General features: G+C 40.0%; 1 protein-coding gene across 20 annotated transcripts in view; it reads right to left on the reverse strand.

Moving 5' to 3' along the window:
* dst (dystonin) overlaps positions 1–20810 on the reverse strand; it is a 617802-nt gene that overhangs the window by 182662 nt on the left and 414330 nt on the right. For all 20 annotated transcript variants that reach the window (XM_087979186.1, XM_087979173.1, XM_087979215.1 and 17 more), the window contains 4 exons: positions 19693–19849; positions 18222–18348; positions 16227–16280; positions 5152–5387 (listed from right to left, as the gene is read on the reverse strand). In XM_087979186.1, coding sequence (XP_087835312.1) covers positions 5152–5387; positions 16227–16280; positions 18222–18348; positions 19693–19849 — 574 coding nt within the window. The remainder of the gene's footprint in view (positions 1–5151; positions 5388–16226; positions 16281–18221; positions 18349–19692; positions 19850–20810) is intronic.

The following is a 20810-nucleotide window of genomic DNA, read 5'->3' on the forward strand; positions in this document are numbered from 1 at the left end:
GCTGTAATTTTTATTTTATGGGGCACCAGAATAGGTGACTTTCTACAAACATGTGAGGTAAAAAATGGAGACCTGCACCCCGCCCCACTTCAATAAAAGTTTTCTTTTTTCACCTCGAGAAATAAAAATGCTTTTGCATAAGCCAGGTATTTCTAGTAACTGATTTGAGCTTTAGTCTTCATTAGAATCAGCAATATTAATTGAGGTATTTGGATGAGTATATGAATAGGAAGGGTTTAGAGGGATATGGGCCGGGTGCTGGCAGGTGGGACTAGATTGGATTGGGATATCTGGTCGGCATGGATGGGTTGGACCGAAGGGTATGTTTCCATGCTGTACATCTCTATGACTCTATATGGAGAGACTTTTTATTCAACTATTGATGAGTATGTATTGTTCATATCCATCTTCTCAATGAGCTTTCCTGTTATTTTGTTCCCTCATTTGATGTAACTGTAAGATGAGCTTAACAACGTAGCTAGCTAGTTTTTGCCTACGTATCAGTTTTGTATATTCACGTTATATTGTATATAACATGCCCTCATAATTTGGCTAGGCCATGACAAGGAATGGAACAGGATCATAGCTTAGCTTCTTAGAATCTAACAGCACAGAGGAGGTCCCAACTTGCCTGCACTGGCTCTTTGGAAGAGCTGAACAATTAGATCCACCTCCTGTTCTTTCCTCATAGCCCTGCAAAATTTCCCTTTGTAAATATTTGTGGGGAATTATTTTAATTTGTCAAAATAACTACAAGAATATTCACTTTCCCTCACTATTAAACAATTTCAAATGTTCAATATTGCCTCTGCAGGGCATATTTTAAGACATCGCAGGGGTCAGCCATGACTCAGTGGTCAATTTTCAACAGAGGCATGAGGTCACAGGTTATCTGCAAAATTGATTATCTGGTTATTAATGGATTGCTGTATGTGGGAATTGGCTGTGTTCAAGGTGATTGTTAACATTTTGTACTTTATGACAATGACTGCAACGTGTTTTGGGACATCAAGATTATTAAGCCCAAATAAATTCTTTTGGTCTAAAAGAACAGCTAGTTCACCCACATGAAGCAATGGATAATTCAATCATATTGAAAAAAACCTTCTTCAATTTGAGAGGTGGATTCATATCAGCAGACTTATCGGATAGTGTCTTGACAATACTCTACAACGGTACTGTTATATGACAACTACCATTAACTGCATTCACTTCTAGCACTGCTTCACTTCTAGCCCAGCCACTTCTTCTGGATTGGTCCAAACTCAGGCAGAGCAGGATAATGTTTACCAGGATACAAAGAATGGAGGGTAGTTGTGGACAAGTGCTTTTCTGATTGGTATTCTCTGACCAGTGGTGTTCTGCCACGATCAGTGCAGGGACCTTTGTTGTTTGTAACACACACAAATAATTTGAAAGAAAATTTAGGTGATCTGATTAGTAAGTTTTCAGACGACATGAAAACTGGAGGAGTTATGGATAGTGAGATAGGTTGTCAAAGGATAAAGCACAATATAGGTAGGTCAGTTGGAACGTTGGGTAGAGAAATAGCATTTGGAGTTCAATCTGGACCAGTGTGAGGTGTTGCATTTTGGGAGGTCAAATGCAAGAGGAAAGTATACAGTAAATAGTAAGATTGGTATACAGAGGGACCTAGGAGTGCAAGTCCATAATTCCCTGAAACTGGCAACACAGGTGGATGAGGTGGTAAAGAAGACATATGGCATGCTTGTCTTCATCGACTGGGGCACTGAACATAAAAGTTGGCAACTAATCTTTTCTTTCTATTTACTCATGAGATGTGGATTTGCCAGTTGGCTAGCATTTATTGCCTGTCCCTAGTTGCCTTTGAGGAGGTGGTCAGCTGCCTTCTTGAACCATTGCAGTCCACCTGCTGTGGGTTGACCCACAATGCCGTTATGGAGGAAATTTTAGGATTTTGACACAGCAAGAATGAAGGAACGGCAATATATTTCCAAGTCAGGATTGTAAATGACTTGAAGGGGAGCTTGCAGGTGGTGGTGTACCCATTCACTTGCTGCCTTTCCTCCTCAATGAAAGTGGTCATGGGTTTGGAAGGAGCTGTCTTAAGGGTCTTCGATGAATGTCTGCAGTGCATCTTGTGGATAGTAGACACTGCTGCTACTGAGTGTTGATGGTGGAGGGAGTGGATGCTTGTGACTATAGTACCGATCAAGCGGCTGCTTTGTCTTGGATGATGTAAGGCTTCCTGGGTGTTGTTGGAGCTGCACCCTGACTCCTGACTTGTGCCTTGTAGATGGTAGACAGGCTTTGGGGCATCAAAGGTGAGCACTTGCCGCAGTATTCCTAGCTTCTGACCTGCTCTGGTAGCCACTGTGTTTATGTGGCGAGTCCAGTTGAGTTTATGATCAATGGTAACCCCTGGGATGTTGAAAGTTGGGGATTCGGTGATGGTAACACCATTGAAAGTCAAGGGACGATGGTTAGATTATCTCTTATTGGAGATGGCCATAGCCTGGCATTTGTGTGATACGAATGCTACTTGCCACTTGTCAGTCCAAACCTGGCTATCGCTCTGATCTTGTTGCATTTGAATATGAAGTTCGTCAGTATCTGAGACGTCATGAATGGTACTGAACATTATGCAATCATCAGCGAACATTCCCACTTCGGACCTTACGGTAGAGGGAAGGCCATTGATAAAACAACTGAAGATGCATGGGCCTAAGACACTATCCTGAAAAATTCCTGCAGAGATGTCTTGGAGCTGAGATGACAGACCTCCAATGACCATCACTATCTTCCTAGGTGCTTCCTATGACTCCACTGAGTGGAGAGTTTGCGCCTGATACCATTGCTTCCAGCTTTCCTACAGCTCCTTGATGCCACACTCAGTTGAATGCATCATTAATGCCAAGAGCTGTCACTCTCATCTCAAGTCTGGAATTCAGCTCTTTTGTCCATGTTTGAATTAAACTGGATAAAACTTCAACTAGGTCACATTTGGAATAACGTATGAAGTTCTGGTTGCCACACTAGAGGAAAGATGTGGAGGCTTTAGAGAGTTGACAGTATATCAAATTATGAAAGGCTTGGATAGGGTGGACAGTTGGGAGACTTTTTTACAGCATGGAAATGGCAAATAGTGTGGGGTTTTAATATTAGAGGGGGCAAGTTTAAAGGAGCTGTGCGAGGCAAGGTTTTTATACCCAGCGGTAGGTACCTGAGAGGTGGTAAAAGCAGATACAATAGTAACATTTGAGAAGCACTTAAACAGACATATGAACAGGCAAGAAATAGAGGGAAAAGGACCATGTGTGGGAAGATGGGATTAGTTTAGAATGGCATCATGGTTGGCACATACATAGTGGGTTGAAGAGTCTGTTTCTGTGCTGTACGATGTTCTATATTCTGGTTGCAGGTTTCTAATTTTACTTCAAAATTAATTTCACACTGATTGTGGCTGCATTTAAATGCCAAGCCTAAGCTCTTAAGAGCCTCTTGGCAGAATGTAATAATTGTTGGCTGAGTTAGTTGACATCCTTTCTCGTAGCTGGATCACAATCATCCTACCACATCCACCACTTCATGACACAAGGGGCACTGATCACAGCAGATTTCAGTGTGAAACTTGGTGCACAGAATGCGGTTATCAGTGCACGGGCAGGCACCACAATGTATTGTTTCCAGTACCACCTCTATTCTATTATTCTCCCCTGCGATTGCCAAGGAAGGATTAGAAAATTGTTTTGCAGCAAATTGAGCAAATCTACATCCTATTCATGGTCACATAGTCACAATACCCTAATACTTTTACCTTCGGCACCATCAATATATTGTAACTAATTGTATCCAAAGCAAGTTAACATAACTGCAGCTTAAAGATGATCAAACTACATTAAAATAGGATGTCCAAGATAACTAACAATTATTTATTGAGCGAGATTGTTATGGAAAAATAACTGCAACAATGCTCACTGTTTTTTTAATAGATTTGCAAATTATTCCAAAAATATAGAAATACGTATTCTTAATCAACCTGTTCAGACATGTTATGACACGTCTGTACTGTAGGCCCCAAACCTTGTTGGTAGATTGACATTACTACCCTCTTTGGTTTGCACAACCAAGATTTTGCCATTACCTTCCTCCTACTTTTAAGAATTGCTGATTTTGGACAGTAATTGTCTATTAAACTCACCACAAGTAGTCAGGGCTGATAATAGAGTGTAAATACTTCTTTAACAATGTGCCAATTGTTAATGCAAAGCCAATCAAATCTTGGCCCAGAAACAAAACAACTTAAACATTCAATCTCATTCCTGTAGACAGTCAACTACTAGAAATGTTAAAATGCCAAATTTTACATTTTTCCCCTTATTTTCTGTTTTGTCTCATTTTCTTTTTCTTAATCCACTTTTTTTCTTCATCTATGGATATCTCTGTCTCTATCTGATTTAACTCTACCCACTTCTTCATTACTTCTGTGTTTTTCTCAACCTTTAATGTCATTGCAAATATAGACTGTTGGTTTTGTCATTTATCAGGTCCAAAAGCTCCTGCACTGCTATCAGTTTTCAAATCTAATGCTGACCTGCTTTTCTGCTATGATCTTGTATGCTTCACTCTGTCTAAGCATCCTATGATCTATACGTCCTCGTTTGCTATAAAACCCAAAAGAACTACAGATGCTGTAAATCAGAAACAAAACAGAAGTTGCGAGAAAAACTCAGCAGGTCTGGCAGCACCTATGAAGAGAAATCAAAGTTAACATTTCGGGTCGGGTGACCCTTCCTCAGAAATGCCTCAGCAGTGCCTGAGCTTTTCCTGCAACTTCTGTTTTGTCCTTGCCTGGTATTCTCTGCCTGTACTGCTCATAAAACAAAACATTTCACTGTACTTAGGTACATGTGACAACAATAAATCAAATCATATCACGGTCAGAAACTTATAGGGTAAACAAATTAAGTAAAATGGTACAGGGAAAAGTGAAATTAGTGATACAAACCCATGAGATTCCCTATTTTTGAAACTACCACCTCAATAAATTGTGTTCTGAGATTCATCTTTAAAAAGGTTTTTTTTAAAAAAAAGAGATTACTTAATCAAAGTTTGGCACTCCATTCACATCTTTAACTGAAACAAACATATGTTTTATACCACACATACCTTTTGCTGTTCAACTTGTTCCTTTATAGATTCAGTCTCAGTTGGCAATGTATCCCATGATGCTGCTCTTCTATCCATCGACTCCAACCATTCCTTCACCAAATTGGCCTCTTCCTGAATTTCCTGTCTCTGAGCTAGCATAGTTTCCAATTGATTCTCCTGGTCCTTCAGCAAGCCTCCCATCTTTTCATATTGATGATTCACATCTGCAATGTCCTGCTGGATAGCAATTAGCTCTGTAGCCAGGAAACATAGTTCATTATTAAGACCTGCCCTAACTCAAATACTCAGTATTATCTAGTGCATGCAAACACAAAAAGTGCATTCAGTCGAAAATTTGTCCTTCTGAGCTTTGTGACTTCTAACAAATTCAGAACAAGTCAGGTGTAATTTCCAATCTTACACCTAAAGTAGTTCCACTGAAGGTTAAGAGCCATTACCCTAAATATGGTGGATATTATTTACATCCAGTTCCTGTTATAAGAGCTGAAAACAAACTCATCCAGATATAGTGTTGGCTTTTGAATATATTGCAGAAATTGCGCCCAATGAAGTGTGAAATTTCTATTATTATTTACTCTATTGCAAGCTGTGGTTTCAAAAGAGAAGCAAATAATTTAGATTTTAGCATTGAGGGTTCTAATTGAAATAGTCTTGTGTTTAATGATTACTGTCAGTAATGGTTTCTATGGATGTGGTGTCAATATAGCTGCTTTAATGCTAGATGGTGGGGTCAAGCTTCTAAAATGTTGCTGGTCTGCACTTGCCCAGGCAAGTGGGGAGTATTCCATCACACTCCTGTGCTTTTTAGTTGTGGATCATGACACCTTTTGGTTGCAACCAATTTCTGTAAATGGAATGCAATTTGCATAAAATACTCTGATAAATAATTATTCAAATTACCCTGAATTGCCTTTATCTCTTTTTTTTTCATTTTTAAAATCTTTCTCTTCTAAAATGTAGTATGAGGGGGCAGGAGAGAAGACCTTGGGACAAATTAGCACAATATCAGTAAATGTTCTTGGATTTAATAGTACATACTGAAATCAAATGCAAACTTTTAAAATTATGTCTTTTACAAACTGTAGCAACTGAATAGCAATATTTTTTAAAATGATAAGGAAAGTTTTCAATTTTGAGTAGTTATGTTAGTTCAGTGCTATGGAACCTGGCATTGTGAAACCTTCTGTCAAATTACTTAACTACCAGTGTATATTCATTTGTTGGATGATGATGCATTTTCCTTTTTTTGGAATTGTAGCTTCACGAGCCTTTGTTTTTTTCACCATGTGCTTCAACAATCTAGTTGGGCAGAAGTGCTCTTGAAGATACAAATATTTTTAGGTTTGTTTTTACTTTAACTGGAATAATTGTTGAGAACTCATTTAGATCTTTTGTTCCATACGATCTTAAAAGAATTGAAAGTCCTGGTTTCAGTGAGATTAAGATATAAACGGAGAAAAAGGCCATGATTCTGCATTAGGAGTAAAAGAGATAGAACTATTCATGTTTGAAATCACATAATCAATAGATTCCAAGTACAATTTGGAATTCATCACAGTCAAATAAATCAACACTTCTGGTTGCAAACATTTTGAAACGGCAGTACGTGGCCAGATGGTGAGACTGCAGAAAATAAAATCGCAACTGAACGAAAGTACATGAAATTGGGATAGTTTCAAAGTTTATAGCTGTTCATAGCCATTTGCAAATGTAACAGCACTTATTTGGATTCCTTGGGGCATTGATAGGTTTACCAACACAATTTCAACAGGGCTGTAAAGAAAACATGATGATATGTGAAAAATCATCCCAGGAGCACTTCAGTTATGTCCAAAAGCATTGGTTTAAAACAATTATTTTCCTCTGGCATCACTTTGAATGTGATCTTCCGAGCGATATTATAGGTGTTTGTCAATTGTATTTTCAAAGATGCCACACGAACTGTAAATTTTTAAATGACACCACTGCCTCTTTTAACAGTGTTGCTTCAAAAGTCCAAATTTCTAGCATTTAAATCATCATGTAGTATGAATGCAAAAAAAAAGCTTATTTTAAAGATTTTATTATTGTTTAAGGTGTTTGTGCATTCCGCATGCATGGAGAATAAATGTTGCCATTTCTGCATTTTCAATGAATTAGAAAAATCTCACAGGAGGAGGAAATACAGCACTGCTGAGTTGAGTTTTGTGTATACACATGAATGCGTACATGCAAGGGACAAGCTGAAGGTTGATCTTCAGGTGGTAAATACCCCTGTGCCAGCCTGCAGAGGTGATGTCTGCTTTGGAGCTTCTAAAACCCCAATCACCATACCGACAAACTCCTGATGAAAGCTCTATTTGCATTTCAGCTAAAATTTTCCACTTGTTATGATTGGTGTTGAAACATGTCTATCGTCTCTTTTGAATGGGAGTCATGAGCACTCTGCTGGATACTTTTGGCACCAACTAACTCCTCGTTCAGCATATCTTTGGGAAGTTGTCATTTTTCATTCTGTGCAAGTGCACAAACCAGCAAAGCCTTCTTTGCTTGACTGGCTCTAGCAATTGCTTGGCATGTTTGCCCAAGAAAGGACTACTTTACTGGTGACATTATCTTCCATGTGATGCCAGAGACGCAATGCAGACACCAGCGATGGCAGTCATTAAGTCTTTTTCTCCTGTAGGTGTTAACTTGTCCAGGGTTGACTGCCATATTCAATGTGCTGATGACAGAGGCCTTTGATATAAGCATCTCAGTCCTATAGGTCAGCTTGTTGTCTCTCCTGGTCCATTTTAATGGTGGTTGCCTTTCCAATGCACATGCTGAGCTCTTCATCAACAAACAGATTGTAACTGTAGACCGAATTTTCTGACTGTTTCCAGCAGTGTTTATTTGAGTCTAATTGCAGGAGAAGACATAAACCCCTGTCCCATGACCACAGTTTGCTCGACACTGACGGTGAGGGAGAATGAGACCAAAGATCCAAAAGCTGGTCTTCTGTTTTGGGCAACAAGGGCAGCATAGAGTTTCTATGATCGGGACATACCAGATTTCAGCTGTCTTAGATTTCAGTCTTGATATGTAGAGGAGGATCCCACCTGATTGTGTATGGACGTACACTCCTCCCATATCAACAGGAAAAATATGGGTCAAGTGGATGAGCAATGAAGGTCAAAGTAGAGGAATAAGACCCTGCCTTACTCCACTCAATCCCCAAACTGTTAGAAGGTGAGCTGATGTCAAACTGAATGCATCATGAAAGGGCTTTATGGAGTTAGGTAGGATAGCTGATTCTCCCAGGAGCCAAAGAAACTTCAACTGATAAGACAAAATACAAGGGGCAACCACATCTAAATTCCATTGTTTTAATTTCAAGGCAATAACTTATTTTAATGGGATCTCTGTATTTTCCTTCCTTTCTTCCTGTCTATCTCAATCACAGCTCAAAAGATCATGGTTAGTTCTGCAGGTCAATGAACTTTCCAGGATTATCTGGAAATATCTAGGGATTCCAGCATTTAGTTCTTTTTTTAAACACTTTTTTTTATTAGAAAAGAGGGTAGTGATATAAATGCTGTTGCTCCAATAGGCAAGGTTCTACTGAGAAGAAACGATTCATTTGCTGCCTGGCAGAGGGAGGTGGGCATCATGAGGATTGACAGGCCGTGGAGGCCACGTGGGAAGTTGGGGCATCATAGGGGTTGACGCTCACTGGTGTGGAATGTGAAAATGTGGTCAGAGACAAACTGTCGTTTGATTATACGTCTAGAAATTTGTTTTTATTCTGAGTGCAATATGAGCATTTCTGTTAAGGCCAGCATCTGTTTCCATCTGTATTGCCCTCAAACTGATTAGCTTTGTATGCCATTTGAAGAGCAATTAAGAGTAATCACATTACTGTGGATCTGAAGTTACATGGTCTCCATTAGAATAGTTTTTGATTCCAGATTTTATTAAATGCAAATTTTACCATCTACCATGGTGGAATTTGAATCCATGTCCCTAGAACATTAGCCTGACGCCCTGGGTACCAACTCTTAACAGGCAAGGCTGATGAAAACTCAGGGCATGGATAGGTACATGGGACTGGGATATTAAAGCCATTATAGAAACATGGCTAAGGGAGGGACAGGACTGGCAGCATAATATACCAGGGTACAGGTGCTTTAGACAGTACAGAGGTGATGGAAAGAAAGGAGTGGGATTTGCATTTTTGATGAAGGCGAGTATTACAGCAGTAATCAGATATGAAATAACTGAGGAATCATCCTCAGGCTTTATGGGTGGAGTTAAGAAATAAAAAGGGATGGTGACATTATTGGGGTTGTACTATAGCTCTCCGATTAGTAAACAGGAATTAGAGGAACAAATATGCAGGGACTTGGGGAGACTTGCAGGAGCAATAGGGTTGTTATAGTAGGGGATTCTAATTTTCCTAACATAGACTGGAATTGCCATAGCATTAAGGGCTTAGATGGGGTGGAATTTGTAAAGTGCATTCAGGAAAGTTTCTTCAAGCACTATATAAAAGTGTCCTACTTGAGAAGGGGCAAAACTTGACATACTCTTGGGAAAGAGGGTAGGACAGGTGACTGAGGTGACAGTGGGGAGCACTTTGGGACCATAGAGTCATAGAGATGTATAGCGGACCCTTTGGTCCAACCCATGCATGCCAACCAGATATCTCAATCCAATCTAGTCCCACCTGCTGGCACACGGCCCATATCCCTCCAAACCCTTCCTATTCATATACCCATCCAGATGCCTCTTAAATGTTGCAATATTAGCCACTTCCTGTGGCAGCCCATTCCACACACGCATAACCCTCTACGTGAAAAAAACTGTCCCTTAGGTCTCTATTATATCTTTCCCCTCTCACCCTAAACCTATGCCCTCTAGCTCTGAGTTCCCCACCCCAGGGAAAAGACCTTATCTGTTTACCTTATCCATGCCCCTCATAAACCTCTATGAGGTCACCCCTCAGCCTCTAATACTCCAGGGAAAACAGCCCCAGCCTATTCAACCTCTCCCTTTAGTTCAAATCCTCCAACCTCGGCAACATCATTGTAAATCTTTTCTGAACCCTTTCAAATTTCACAACATCCTTCCAATAGGAAGAAGACCAGAATTGCAGCAATATTCCAAATATGACCTAATTGATGTCTGGTACAGCCGCAACATGACCTCCCAATTCCTGTACTCAATACGCTGACCAAAAAAGGAAAGCATACCAAACCTTCTTCACTATCCTATCTACCTGCCACTCCACTTTCAAGGAGCTATGAACCTGTACTCCAAGGTCTCTGTTCAGCAACACTCCCTAGCTCCTTACCATTAAGTGTATAAGCCCTGCTAAGATTTGCTTTCCCAAAATGCAGCACCTCGCATTTATCTAAACTAAACTTCATCTGCTACTCCTCAACGCATTGGCTCATCTGATCAAGATCCCATTGTGATCCGAGGTAACTTTTTTCGCTGTCCAAAACACCTTCAATTTTGGTGTCATCTGCAAACTTACTAACTACACCTGTTATGCTCACATCCAAAACATTTATGTCAATACAAAAAGTAGAGGACCCAGCACCGATCCTTGTGGCACTCCACTGGTCACAGGGCTCCAGTCTGAAAAACAACCCTCCATCACCATCCTCTGTCTTCTCCCTTTGAGCCAGTTCTGTATCCAAATGGCTAGTTCTCCCTGTATTTCATGAGATCTCACCTTGCAAACCAGTCTCCCATGGGGAACCTTGTTGAACGCCGCACTGAAGTCCATATAGATCACGATCAATGATACAAATATCTCAGCAAGAGGTCCAGCAATCATTTCCCTAGCTTCCCTCAGAGTTCTAGGGTACACCTGATCAGGTCCTGGGATTTATCCACTTCTTTGCGTTTCAAGACATCCAGCACTTCCTCCTCTGTAATCTGGACATTTTGCAAGATGTCACCATCTATTTCCCTGCATTCTATATCTTCCATGTCCTTTTCCACAGTAAGCACTGAGGCAAAATACTCGTTTATTATCTCCCCCCTCTTCTGCAGCTCCATACAAAGGCCGCCTTGCTGATCTTTGAGGGGCCCTATTCTCTCCCTCATTACTCTTTTGTCCTTAATATATTTGTGAAAACCCTCTGGATTCTCCTTAACTCCAAATGCCAAAGCTATTTCATGAACCCTTTTTGCCCTCCTGATTTCTCTCTTAACTATCTCCTACTGCCTTTATACTCTTCTAAGTATTCACTCGATCTATCCTGTCTATACCTGACATATGCTTCCTTCTTTATCTTAACCAAACCCTCAATTTCTTTCGTCATCCAGCATTCTCTATACCTACCAGCCTTTCATTTCACCCTAACAGGAATATACTGCCTCTGGACTTTTGTTATCTCATTTCTGAAGGCTTCCCATGTTCCAAACGTCCCTTTACCTGCAAACATTTGCCCCAATCAGCTTTTGGAAGTTCTTGCCTAATACTGTCAAAATTGACTTTTCTCCAATTTAAAACTTCAACTTTTAGATCTGGTCTATCTTTTTCCATCACTATTTTAAAACGAATAGAATTATGGTCACTGGCCCCCACATGCTCCCCTACTGACACCTCAGTCACCTGCCCTGCCTTATGTCCCAAGAGTAGGTCAAGTTTTGCACCTTCTCTAGTAGGTACATCCACATACTGAATCAGAACATTTTCTTGTACGTGGTTAAAAATTCCTCTTCATCTAAACCCTTAACACTATGACAGTCCCAGTCGCTGTTTGGAAAATTAAAATCCCCTACCATAATCACAATAATGGATTGTATTATAGATCCATCATCCCTTTCTTATTTCTCAGTTCCACCCAAATAACTTCCTTGGATGTATTTCCAGGAATATCCTCCCTCGGTACAGCTGTAATGTTATCTCTTATCAAAAGCGCTACTCCCCCTCCTCTCTTGCCTCACTTTTTGTCCTTCCTGTAGGATTTGTATCCTGGAACATTAAGCTGCCAGTCCTGTCCATCCCTGAGTCACATTTCTATAATTGCTATGGTATCCCAGTCCCTTGTTCCTAACCATGCCCTGAGTTCATCTGCCTTCCCTGTTAGGCCTCTTGCATTGAAATAATTGAAATTTAATTTATCAGTCCCACCTTGTCCCTGCATGCCCTGACTGTTTGACTCGCTTCTTTTCTCAACTATACCAGTCTCAGATTGATCTCTTTCCTCGCTATCTCCCTGCATCCCACGCCCCCACCTTACTAGTTTAAATCCTCCCAAGCAGCTTCCTGCCAGTATATTAGTCCCCTTCCAATTTAGGTGCAATCTGTCCTTCTTGTACAGGTCACTTCTACCACAAAAGAGATTCCAATGACCCAAAAATGTGAATCCTTCTCCCATACACCAGCTCCTCAGCCATACATTTTTCTGCTCTATCCTCCTATTCCTACCCTCACTAGCTCATAGCACTGGGAGTAATCCAGATATTACTACACTCGAGGACCTCCTTTTTAAATTCCTGCCTAACTTTCTGTTATCTTCCAGCAGAATCTCAACCTTTTCCCTTCCTATGACCAGTGACCATAGTTCTATTAATTTTAAGATAGTTATGGAGAGGTACAAAACTGGTCCACGGGTTCAAGTGCTAAATTGGGACAAGGCGAATCTTGATGGAATTAGACAGAAACTTGCAGGGGTTGATTGGAGAAGTTTGTTTTGCAGGTAAAAGTGACCTCCAGCAAGTGGGAGGCCTTTAAAAGTGAGATAGCTAGAGTTCAAGGTCTATATGTTCCTGTGAGGGTGAAAGGCAAAGTTGTCAGGAATAGGGAACACTGGATGACAAGAGATATTGAGTCGTTGACCAGAATAAAGGAGGAGGTATGGCTCAGGTACAGGCAGCTGGGATCAAGGGAATCCCTGGAGGTATATAGGGGATATAGAGTTTACTGAAGAAGGAAATCAGGAGGGCAAAAAAGGGGCACGAGATAGTCTTGGCTGAGATGATTAGGGTGAATCTAAAGAGGTTTTTTTAAGTATATTAAAGGAAAAAGAATAATTAGTGAGAGAAATGGACCCCTGAAGGACCAAAGTGAACATTCATATGTAGAACCGCAGGAGATGGGTGAGGTCCTCAATGAATATTTCTTCTCTGTGTTTCCCATGGAGAAAGACATGGAGACTTGGGAACTTGGGAAAGGTCGTGCTCATGCCTTGGGGACAGTCCACAGCACTGCAGAAGAGGTGTTGGATGCATTAGAATTCATGAAGCTGAATAAGTCTTCTTGTTCTGAACAAATATACCCAAGAGCACTGCAGGAGGCTGGAGAAAAAAATTGTGAGGGCCTTGGCTATATTTTTGCATCATTGTTTGCCAAGGGTGAGGTCCCAGGAGACTGGAGGGTAGCAAATGCTGTGTCTTTATTCAAGAAGAACTGCAAAGAATGAAGTTGGGAACTATAGACCGGTAAGCCTAACATCTGTGGTCAGTAAGTTACTTGAGAAGATTCTGATAAGATATACATACATTTGGAATGACAGGGCTTGATTAGGAGTAGTCAGCATGGCTTGGTGCATGGGAGATCATGCTTCACAAATTTGTTAGAGTTCTTTGATGACGTGACCAGGAAGATTGACAAGGGCATGGTGGTAGACATAGTCTATATGCATTTCAGTAAGGTCTTTGGTAAGGTTCTACATGGTAGGCTGTTCTGGAAGGTTAGGTCACATGGAATCAAGGGGGAGCTGCCAAATTAGATACACAATTGGCTTGACGGTAGGAAGCAGAGGGTAATAGTGGAAGGATGCTTATCGGACTAGAGGCCTGTGACTAGTGGAATGCCTCAGGGGTCGGTGCTGGGCCCATTCCTGTTTGTTATCTATATGAATGATTTGGATGAGAACGTACAAAGCATGATTAGTAAGTTTGCAGATGGCACTAAAATAGGCATTATTGTGGACAGTGAGAAAGGTTCTCAGACACTGCAGCAGAACCTTGGTCAGCTGGGGAAGTGGGGTGAGAAATGGCAAATGGAATTTAATATAGATAAGTGAGAGGTCTTGCATTTTGGAAAGTCAAATTAAAGTAGAGGTTTCATGGTGAATGGTAGGGCCTTAAAGAGTGTAGTGGAACAGAGGGACCTTGGAGTTCAGGTGCATGGTTTTCTGAAAGTGGAATCACAGGTAGACAGAGCAATGAAGAAAGCTTTTGGCATACTGGCCTTCATTAGTCAGGCACTGAGTTATAGACATTGGGAAGCTATGTTGCAGTTATACAGGACATTGGTGAGTCAGTTTTGGTCACCTTGCTACTGGAAGGATGTTACTAAACTGGAAACAGTGCAGGAGAAATTTACAAGGATGTTGCCTGGACTGAAGGGTCTGAGTTATCGGGAGAGGTTGGACAAACTAGGACATTTTCCTTTTGTGCATAGGAGACTGAGGGGGGGATCTTATAGAAGTGTATCAGATTATGAGAGGCATGATTAGGGTGAATGCACTCAGTCCTTTTCCCAGAGTTGGGGAATCAAAGACTAGAGGGCATCAGTTTAAGGTTAGAGGGGTAAGAAGCTGATGGGAAACTTTTCACACAGAGGGTGGTACACATATGGAATGAACTGTAGTCGAAGTGATAGAGATGGGTGTACTAACAACATTTAAAAGGTATTTGGACAAATACATGGATAAGAAAGGCTTAGAAGGACATGGTAAAAACAATGACTGCAGATGCTGGAAACCAGATTCTGGATCAGTGGTGCTGGAAGAGCACAGCAATTCAGGCAGCATCCGACGAGCAGCAAAATCGACGTTTCGGGCAAAAGCCCTTCATCCCGAAACGTCGATTTTGCTGCTCATCGGATGCTGCCTGAATTGCTTAAAAGGACATGGGCCAAGTGCAGGGAAATAGTGTGAACATTGATAGACATTTTGGGCCAAAGGGCTTGTCTCCGTGCTGTAGGACTCTATGACTCCAATGACATTACTACTATATCAGCATCTAACAAATACAACCAAAGCTGGCAGCCTGAGGAAGATCCCCAAAACTGACCACAGTCAAGCATCACTTTCTAATAGTGACATCACAATCAAGAACACAGCTAGAAAGATGGGTTTCATGGCCCAAATGATAAACAACTAATACCCAATTCAATGACACCCATATAAACAGAGGAAAATTCAAACAATGATACAGAATTGAAGGGTATCATTCATCCCAACATTCCAATGGAGCTTGGAAAAAAAGAAGTTCCAACTAACTTGTCAACAGTGGAGAAAACTGTTTATTTGATTGCAGACGACATTAACGCTCTATTTCATGATGCATGACAATTCAGATAACCAGTTTCCCCCACAGCTTTCCTCTTGTAAAGACAGAAGAAATAGTTTTGTTGTGACTCGAAGAAAGTCACTCAAACAACTCACCAATGTATGAATGACCTATGATATATGCATTAACTTACCTATTGCATCATTACCTCTGCAGAGAAATTAACCTAAAATCAGCCGCATTAAAACTTCGAACTGATTAGCTGAGATGGCTGGATGGCTAGTTTGCAATGCAGAATGATGCCAACAATGTAGGCTCAATTCCTGCACTGGCTGAGGTTACCATCAAGGATCCTCCTTCTCAACCTCTCCCCTCACCGGAGATGTGGTTAGCCTCAAGTTAAATCACCAGTAGTTGTCTCTCTAATCAGAGTAAGACTAAGACGACTTTATATAGCATCTCTATTTAAAATATCTACAGAAGAAATGAATTGATTTATTGATCTTTTTAACTCTGCTTCATACTACAAAGAAAGGAAATGTAGATTTTTAAATTTATTAATTAGAGATAGACATGACCTACAAATAATTGGAATACTTAGATTTTTCACATACATGTTTTTGGCCATATTAGCATATGATTTCACTCACTGTGTTAAATTTAAACACAAGAGAAATTGATATGATGTTAATATGAAACACAGGAAACATTTTGATCTTGTGATAATACAACTTATAAGGTTCAGATTCTTTAGAACTATTTCTTTAAAAGCAGTAACGCTCTCAGACAATCCATTTACACATTTCATTACAAGATCACACTGTAGTGAATTGTGAAACTTGAAAGCTTACCTTTGGAATCGCAGATAGCAGAGACTGCTCCCCCACCATTCACTACTTGTGTACCTACAGATCAATATATTGGGTAAATAAGACATTGTTATTAGCATCAAACATAAGGTCAGCACTCATATAAAGTTCTATCCAAACTGTTACAGACAAACCAAACTCAACAAAAGACTTAGAACAAATAGATTCTTTGCAAAAAGCCTTCTCAGAATATTTTCGCTGCATTGTTTTAAGCAGAAGACTTCAAGTTAAAGTTGTTGCTTTAACTGAATGCCATGTGATACTGAAGCATAGCTGATTTGTATCTAATTCCACTTTCAAGCCTTTGTTCTGGACTTCTTAATGCCTCACAGTCACCTCAGCTTCAACAGTTTTTTGAAGCCCAGGTTTGGGGACATCCTCTTCCCTTTGTAAGGAAGTGCATCCTAACATCGCCTGTAGCTTTAATTTTAAGAGTATGTAACCTTTCTTCTGCACTGCTCCATGAGAAGAAGTTATTTTTCTCTTTCTACTTAATCAATTCCTGTAATGATTTTGAATACATCAATTAGATCATCCGATAATCTTCCACACTTGAGGGAATTCAAGCCAAGTCAATGCAACTGCTTCTTATGATTTTATCTATTAGGCCAAGGTATCATTTTCCAGCGTCAGCATCACTTCCAGGACCTATATGTCCTTCCTGGTAAGTGGCGCCGAAAACTGAATGTGGTACTCTAAATGGATGCATTTTAAAATGGTTAAAGCCTTCCTTCAAATTAGGCTTTATGGATTCTATTTTAACATTATGTCATTCCAGCCAAGCACCTCAAGGTTATCGAGGTCCACATTGTGATTTCAGAAAGAAGCTTTTAAGAAATTCTCCAACATATGACAAATTTCATACGTGTTCAACATTCCCAGTTGCTGAAATTCAGTCGTCTTACACAGCAACAATTGTGCTCATCAATTGCAAGCCATTTAGTCCTACAGGGCTTTCTCTTTTGACTCTTTGCTCCACCATATCCCTTACTCCCAGCAACCAATATAATAATGGATTTCATCTAGTAACACACGTACCATTCATTTGACTGGTTTACCAGGCAACTCATTCTATAATCCTACCATCCTTTGGGTGAAACAGTTCTGTTGGATGTCTCCCATTGTGCATGCTGGGGTTGTACAATCTTTGGAGTCATTTCTGCAGAAACTCCCAATTTAAATTAGTTTAATAAAACTAGGCTCTCATTACTTATTTTAAACTTCTTCACCTTAACAGCGTAGTTAAAAAGGATAGCCACCTGTGAAAATAGCACCCAGTGTATTCTCCTGATAACATTGTAACAGCAGCAAGCTAGCTGTTAGTCAGTTTGCACAAAGGAGAATTCCACAGAAAGAACAGTACTGATTATGAAGCCTTGAACAGGGTGAATTATAAAAACATATATAAAACCCTGGAGAATTAAGGTTTTATTTTTCTTGCTACATCACAAGGATATTTGTGTTACAGTAATGCACTGTTTAATTAAAATCTTCAAACACTTCATTTGAAACTGAATTACAGCAGTTCATTAAACCATAGATCCATGAAATGAATATGCCAAATAAAATATGCTTAATAGCTGCACTGGATTGTAGAAACATAGGGAATTCTGTCTGGAAACATTATTCAGTTAAATATATGGGTTCAATGATAGACAGATAGTAGAACACAGGCCCAATTGGAAATAGTGCCAATACATGGCATTCCCTCAAATGAGCTGTTGTGGCAAGAATCCATTCACTACTCTTCATACATCACTGACTGAAGGTTGTCAAAATCGCCTTGTTTGCAATTTGCTGGCCTGGGATACAAAATAAAACTGTAAATCAAATTGAAAATTCTAACAAATGATCTTCATTCCAGTCATCAATCACTGTTGTAGCTATTAAACAATTGAAGTATTTTAAAAAAGGGAATTGAGCTGATTAAAGCATCTGTCAGGACAATGCATGCAACTTTCAGCCGTGCTAGTTTACCTGATTTGAATATTGTCCTTGAATAGGCTGGAGAAGTCAGTGTATTGATTAGGTGACACAAAGTTGACCCTTTCTGATTAACTTCCACAAGTTCGGAAGCTTTTGAAGACCACTCATTGAGCATGCCCTAAGTAAGCAAAATGAAAAATTGCGTTTAAGTAGACCAATGTTGAATGAATGATGTAATTTCTGAATGTAAGAAGAACAAAAATGAATAGTAGAAAACAAAACTGTCCCATCGTACAGCACACAGAATGAGACCATTCAGCCCATCAAGCCTCAGTCAGGTCTGAGAAAGACCTATCTAAGCAATCGCACTCCTTGAGTCTCTCCCATAACCATGCAAATGTTTACCTTTATAAACATATAGAAATATATATTAACATATATAGAGACATGATTCTTATTTCAAAGTCACTCTTGTATTTGCTTCCAGTTACCATGTTATTTTCACAATGGTCACACACATTTGCAATGAAAGAAAAGCAAAAATGAATATGCTTAACTCTATATTGTCTGTTCTGCTTCACATTCACTAGTTCATCTCTAAGATGGCCAGAGCATCTTTTACAGGATAATAATGGAACATGCACAAGTCATGTCAACTGGCCTGAGACAGAATATCAAATTCAGCTCAACTACATTGCTGCCCCCACCCTCCCACGGCGATTCTTCCATGCTAGAAAATGCACTGGGCACAAACAATCAAATGTGAACACAGAAACTCCCTCAACTGCACCATTATATTTTTAAAAGTACAAGCAAGAATATCCAGTATACCCAATGATTCTGACCAGTTCCTAAAGAACTGCTAGAGTAAATTTTTCACCTAGGGCCTCTTGCACATTCTTGACTTGCATTATATAACTGGTGCTAGTTGTATCTTCAGTCATCTCGATCCAAGATCTAAACATCCTCACTCGATTTTCTCATTTAAGACCCTCTTAAAGCCTACGCCTTGGTCCAAGCTTTTGAGTCACTTGTTTTAATATTACCTTGAGTGGCTCAGTGTTAAATTGTGTTTGACATACTCCTGTGAAGTGTCTTGGACCCTTTTACTGCATTAAAATGTGCTATATCAGTACAAATTACTGCTGCTTTATTAATCAGATAAATACAAACTTACACAACTTTATGCAGCATGAAGTTAAAGTATTGAGTTTGCCGTTTCTAGGGATTTTTGCATTATTCCAATCTAAAGCATCAACTGGAGTTAAATGGAAGCTTGTTTCACAAAGTGTAATCTAGGACACAAGCACTTAAAATAATCATTTACCGAGCTGAACTATTACAAGAGTGAGCATAGAAAGATTAAATAAGTAGTTATTTACTGAACAACAGAGATACAATACATAAAGTATCTAGGGATAAGAGTTGTCCTCAGAGACTTTTGACTGCTTTCCTCGATTGATTAATAATTCATTGTGAAAGGAACAAAGCACACAGTATTCAGCAGCTGAGGATTTCTCACCTGAATACTGGATAAATGCTTCTGAAGAGCTTCTGTAGTTAGACTTGGGTCTACAATTGGAATCCTTGTGTTCATTCCCTCCGCCCACTTATTGAACGACATCAGCAGTGCTTTAAATTGATCTGTCTGAAGCTGGCAACAAAATAATTCTTCCTCTCTGCAAATCAAAAACAAAAGGAAAGTGAGTGAACAGAAAGAGAAAGTTGAAATAAGCCACAGCTTTTGGAACCATTGCGTTCTCACGTCCATTTGGACCGTAAGAAAAGAAGGTTGCAGTGTCCCTTGAACCAATGAAATCCTTGAGGCACAAAACCAGGAGCTGAAAATGTGTTGCTGGAAAAGCGCAGCAGGTCAGGCAGCATCCAAGGAGCAGGAGAATCGACGTTTCAGGCATGAGCCCTTCTTCCTGACCTGCTGCGCTTTTCCAGCAACGCATTTTCAACTCTGATCTCCAGCATCTGCAGTCCTCACTTTCTCCTCACAAAACCAGGAATCAGATAAATCTTTAAAGACTACACACAACAGTATTTCTGACTGGTTTAAACTAACAACTGCTCACTATGCAACACCTTTGAAAATTAGTCATAATTTTAGTTCAAACACAGCATCAATTCCTTGGAGATCCTCTTGCCTATCAGCTTGCCCACTAAGCCTTGAACAATAGCAATACCACGATCACTCATTATCCGTTAGCTGTTGATCCCAATGGGAGCATGGATGTGAATAGTGTGGTCAGGGAGGTGCAAACAGTGAAGGACTGGATATCAGCGTTCATGGATTGGACTTGCAGCCAAAGTGAGCAGACATTTGGGTGCAAATGAATTGGAGCTGTGTATACTAGGGTCAATACATGAACTGGAATGGAGGGTAACTGTACAAAAAATGAGTACTTAGTCATGTTCAGGGGGTGGGCATTAAGAGGAGATTCACTTTCTTTCATGAGACAGAGACATCGCTTACAAAACTAGCACTCATTGCCCATTCTGAACTGAGTGGCTTTCAATTTCCATTTTGGAGGGCAGTTAAAAACTCAACCATGTTGTTATGGATCTGGAGTCACCTGTTGGTCAGACCTGGTAAGGATCCCAGACTTTCTTCCAAAAAAGGCAATAGTGAAA

Source organism: Chiloscyllium plagiosum, unplaced genomic scaffold (genome assembly GCF_037043375.1).
Source record: "Chiloscyllium plagiosum isolate Xiang-an unplaced genomic scaffold, Cpla_swu_hap1 HiC_scaffold_3, whole genome shotgun sequence".
Classification (NCBI taxonomy): Eukaryota; Metazoa; Chordata; class Chondrichthyes; order Orectolobiformes; family Hemiscylliidae; genus Chiloscyllium; species Chiloscyllium plagiosum.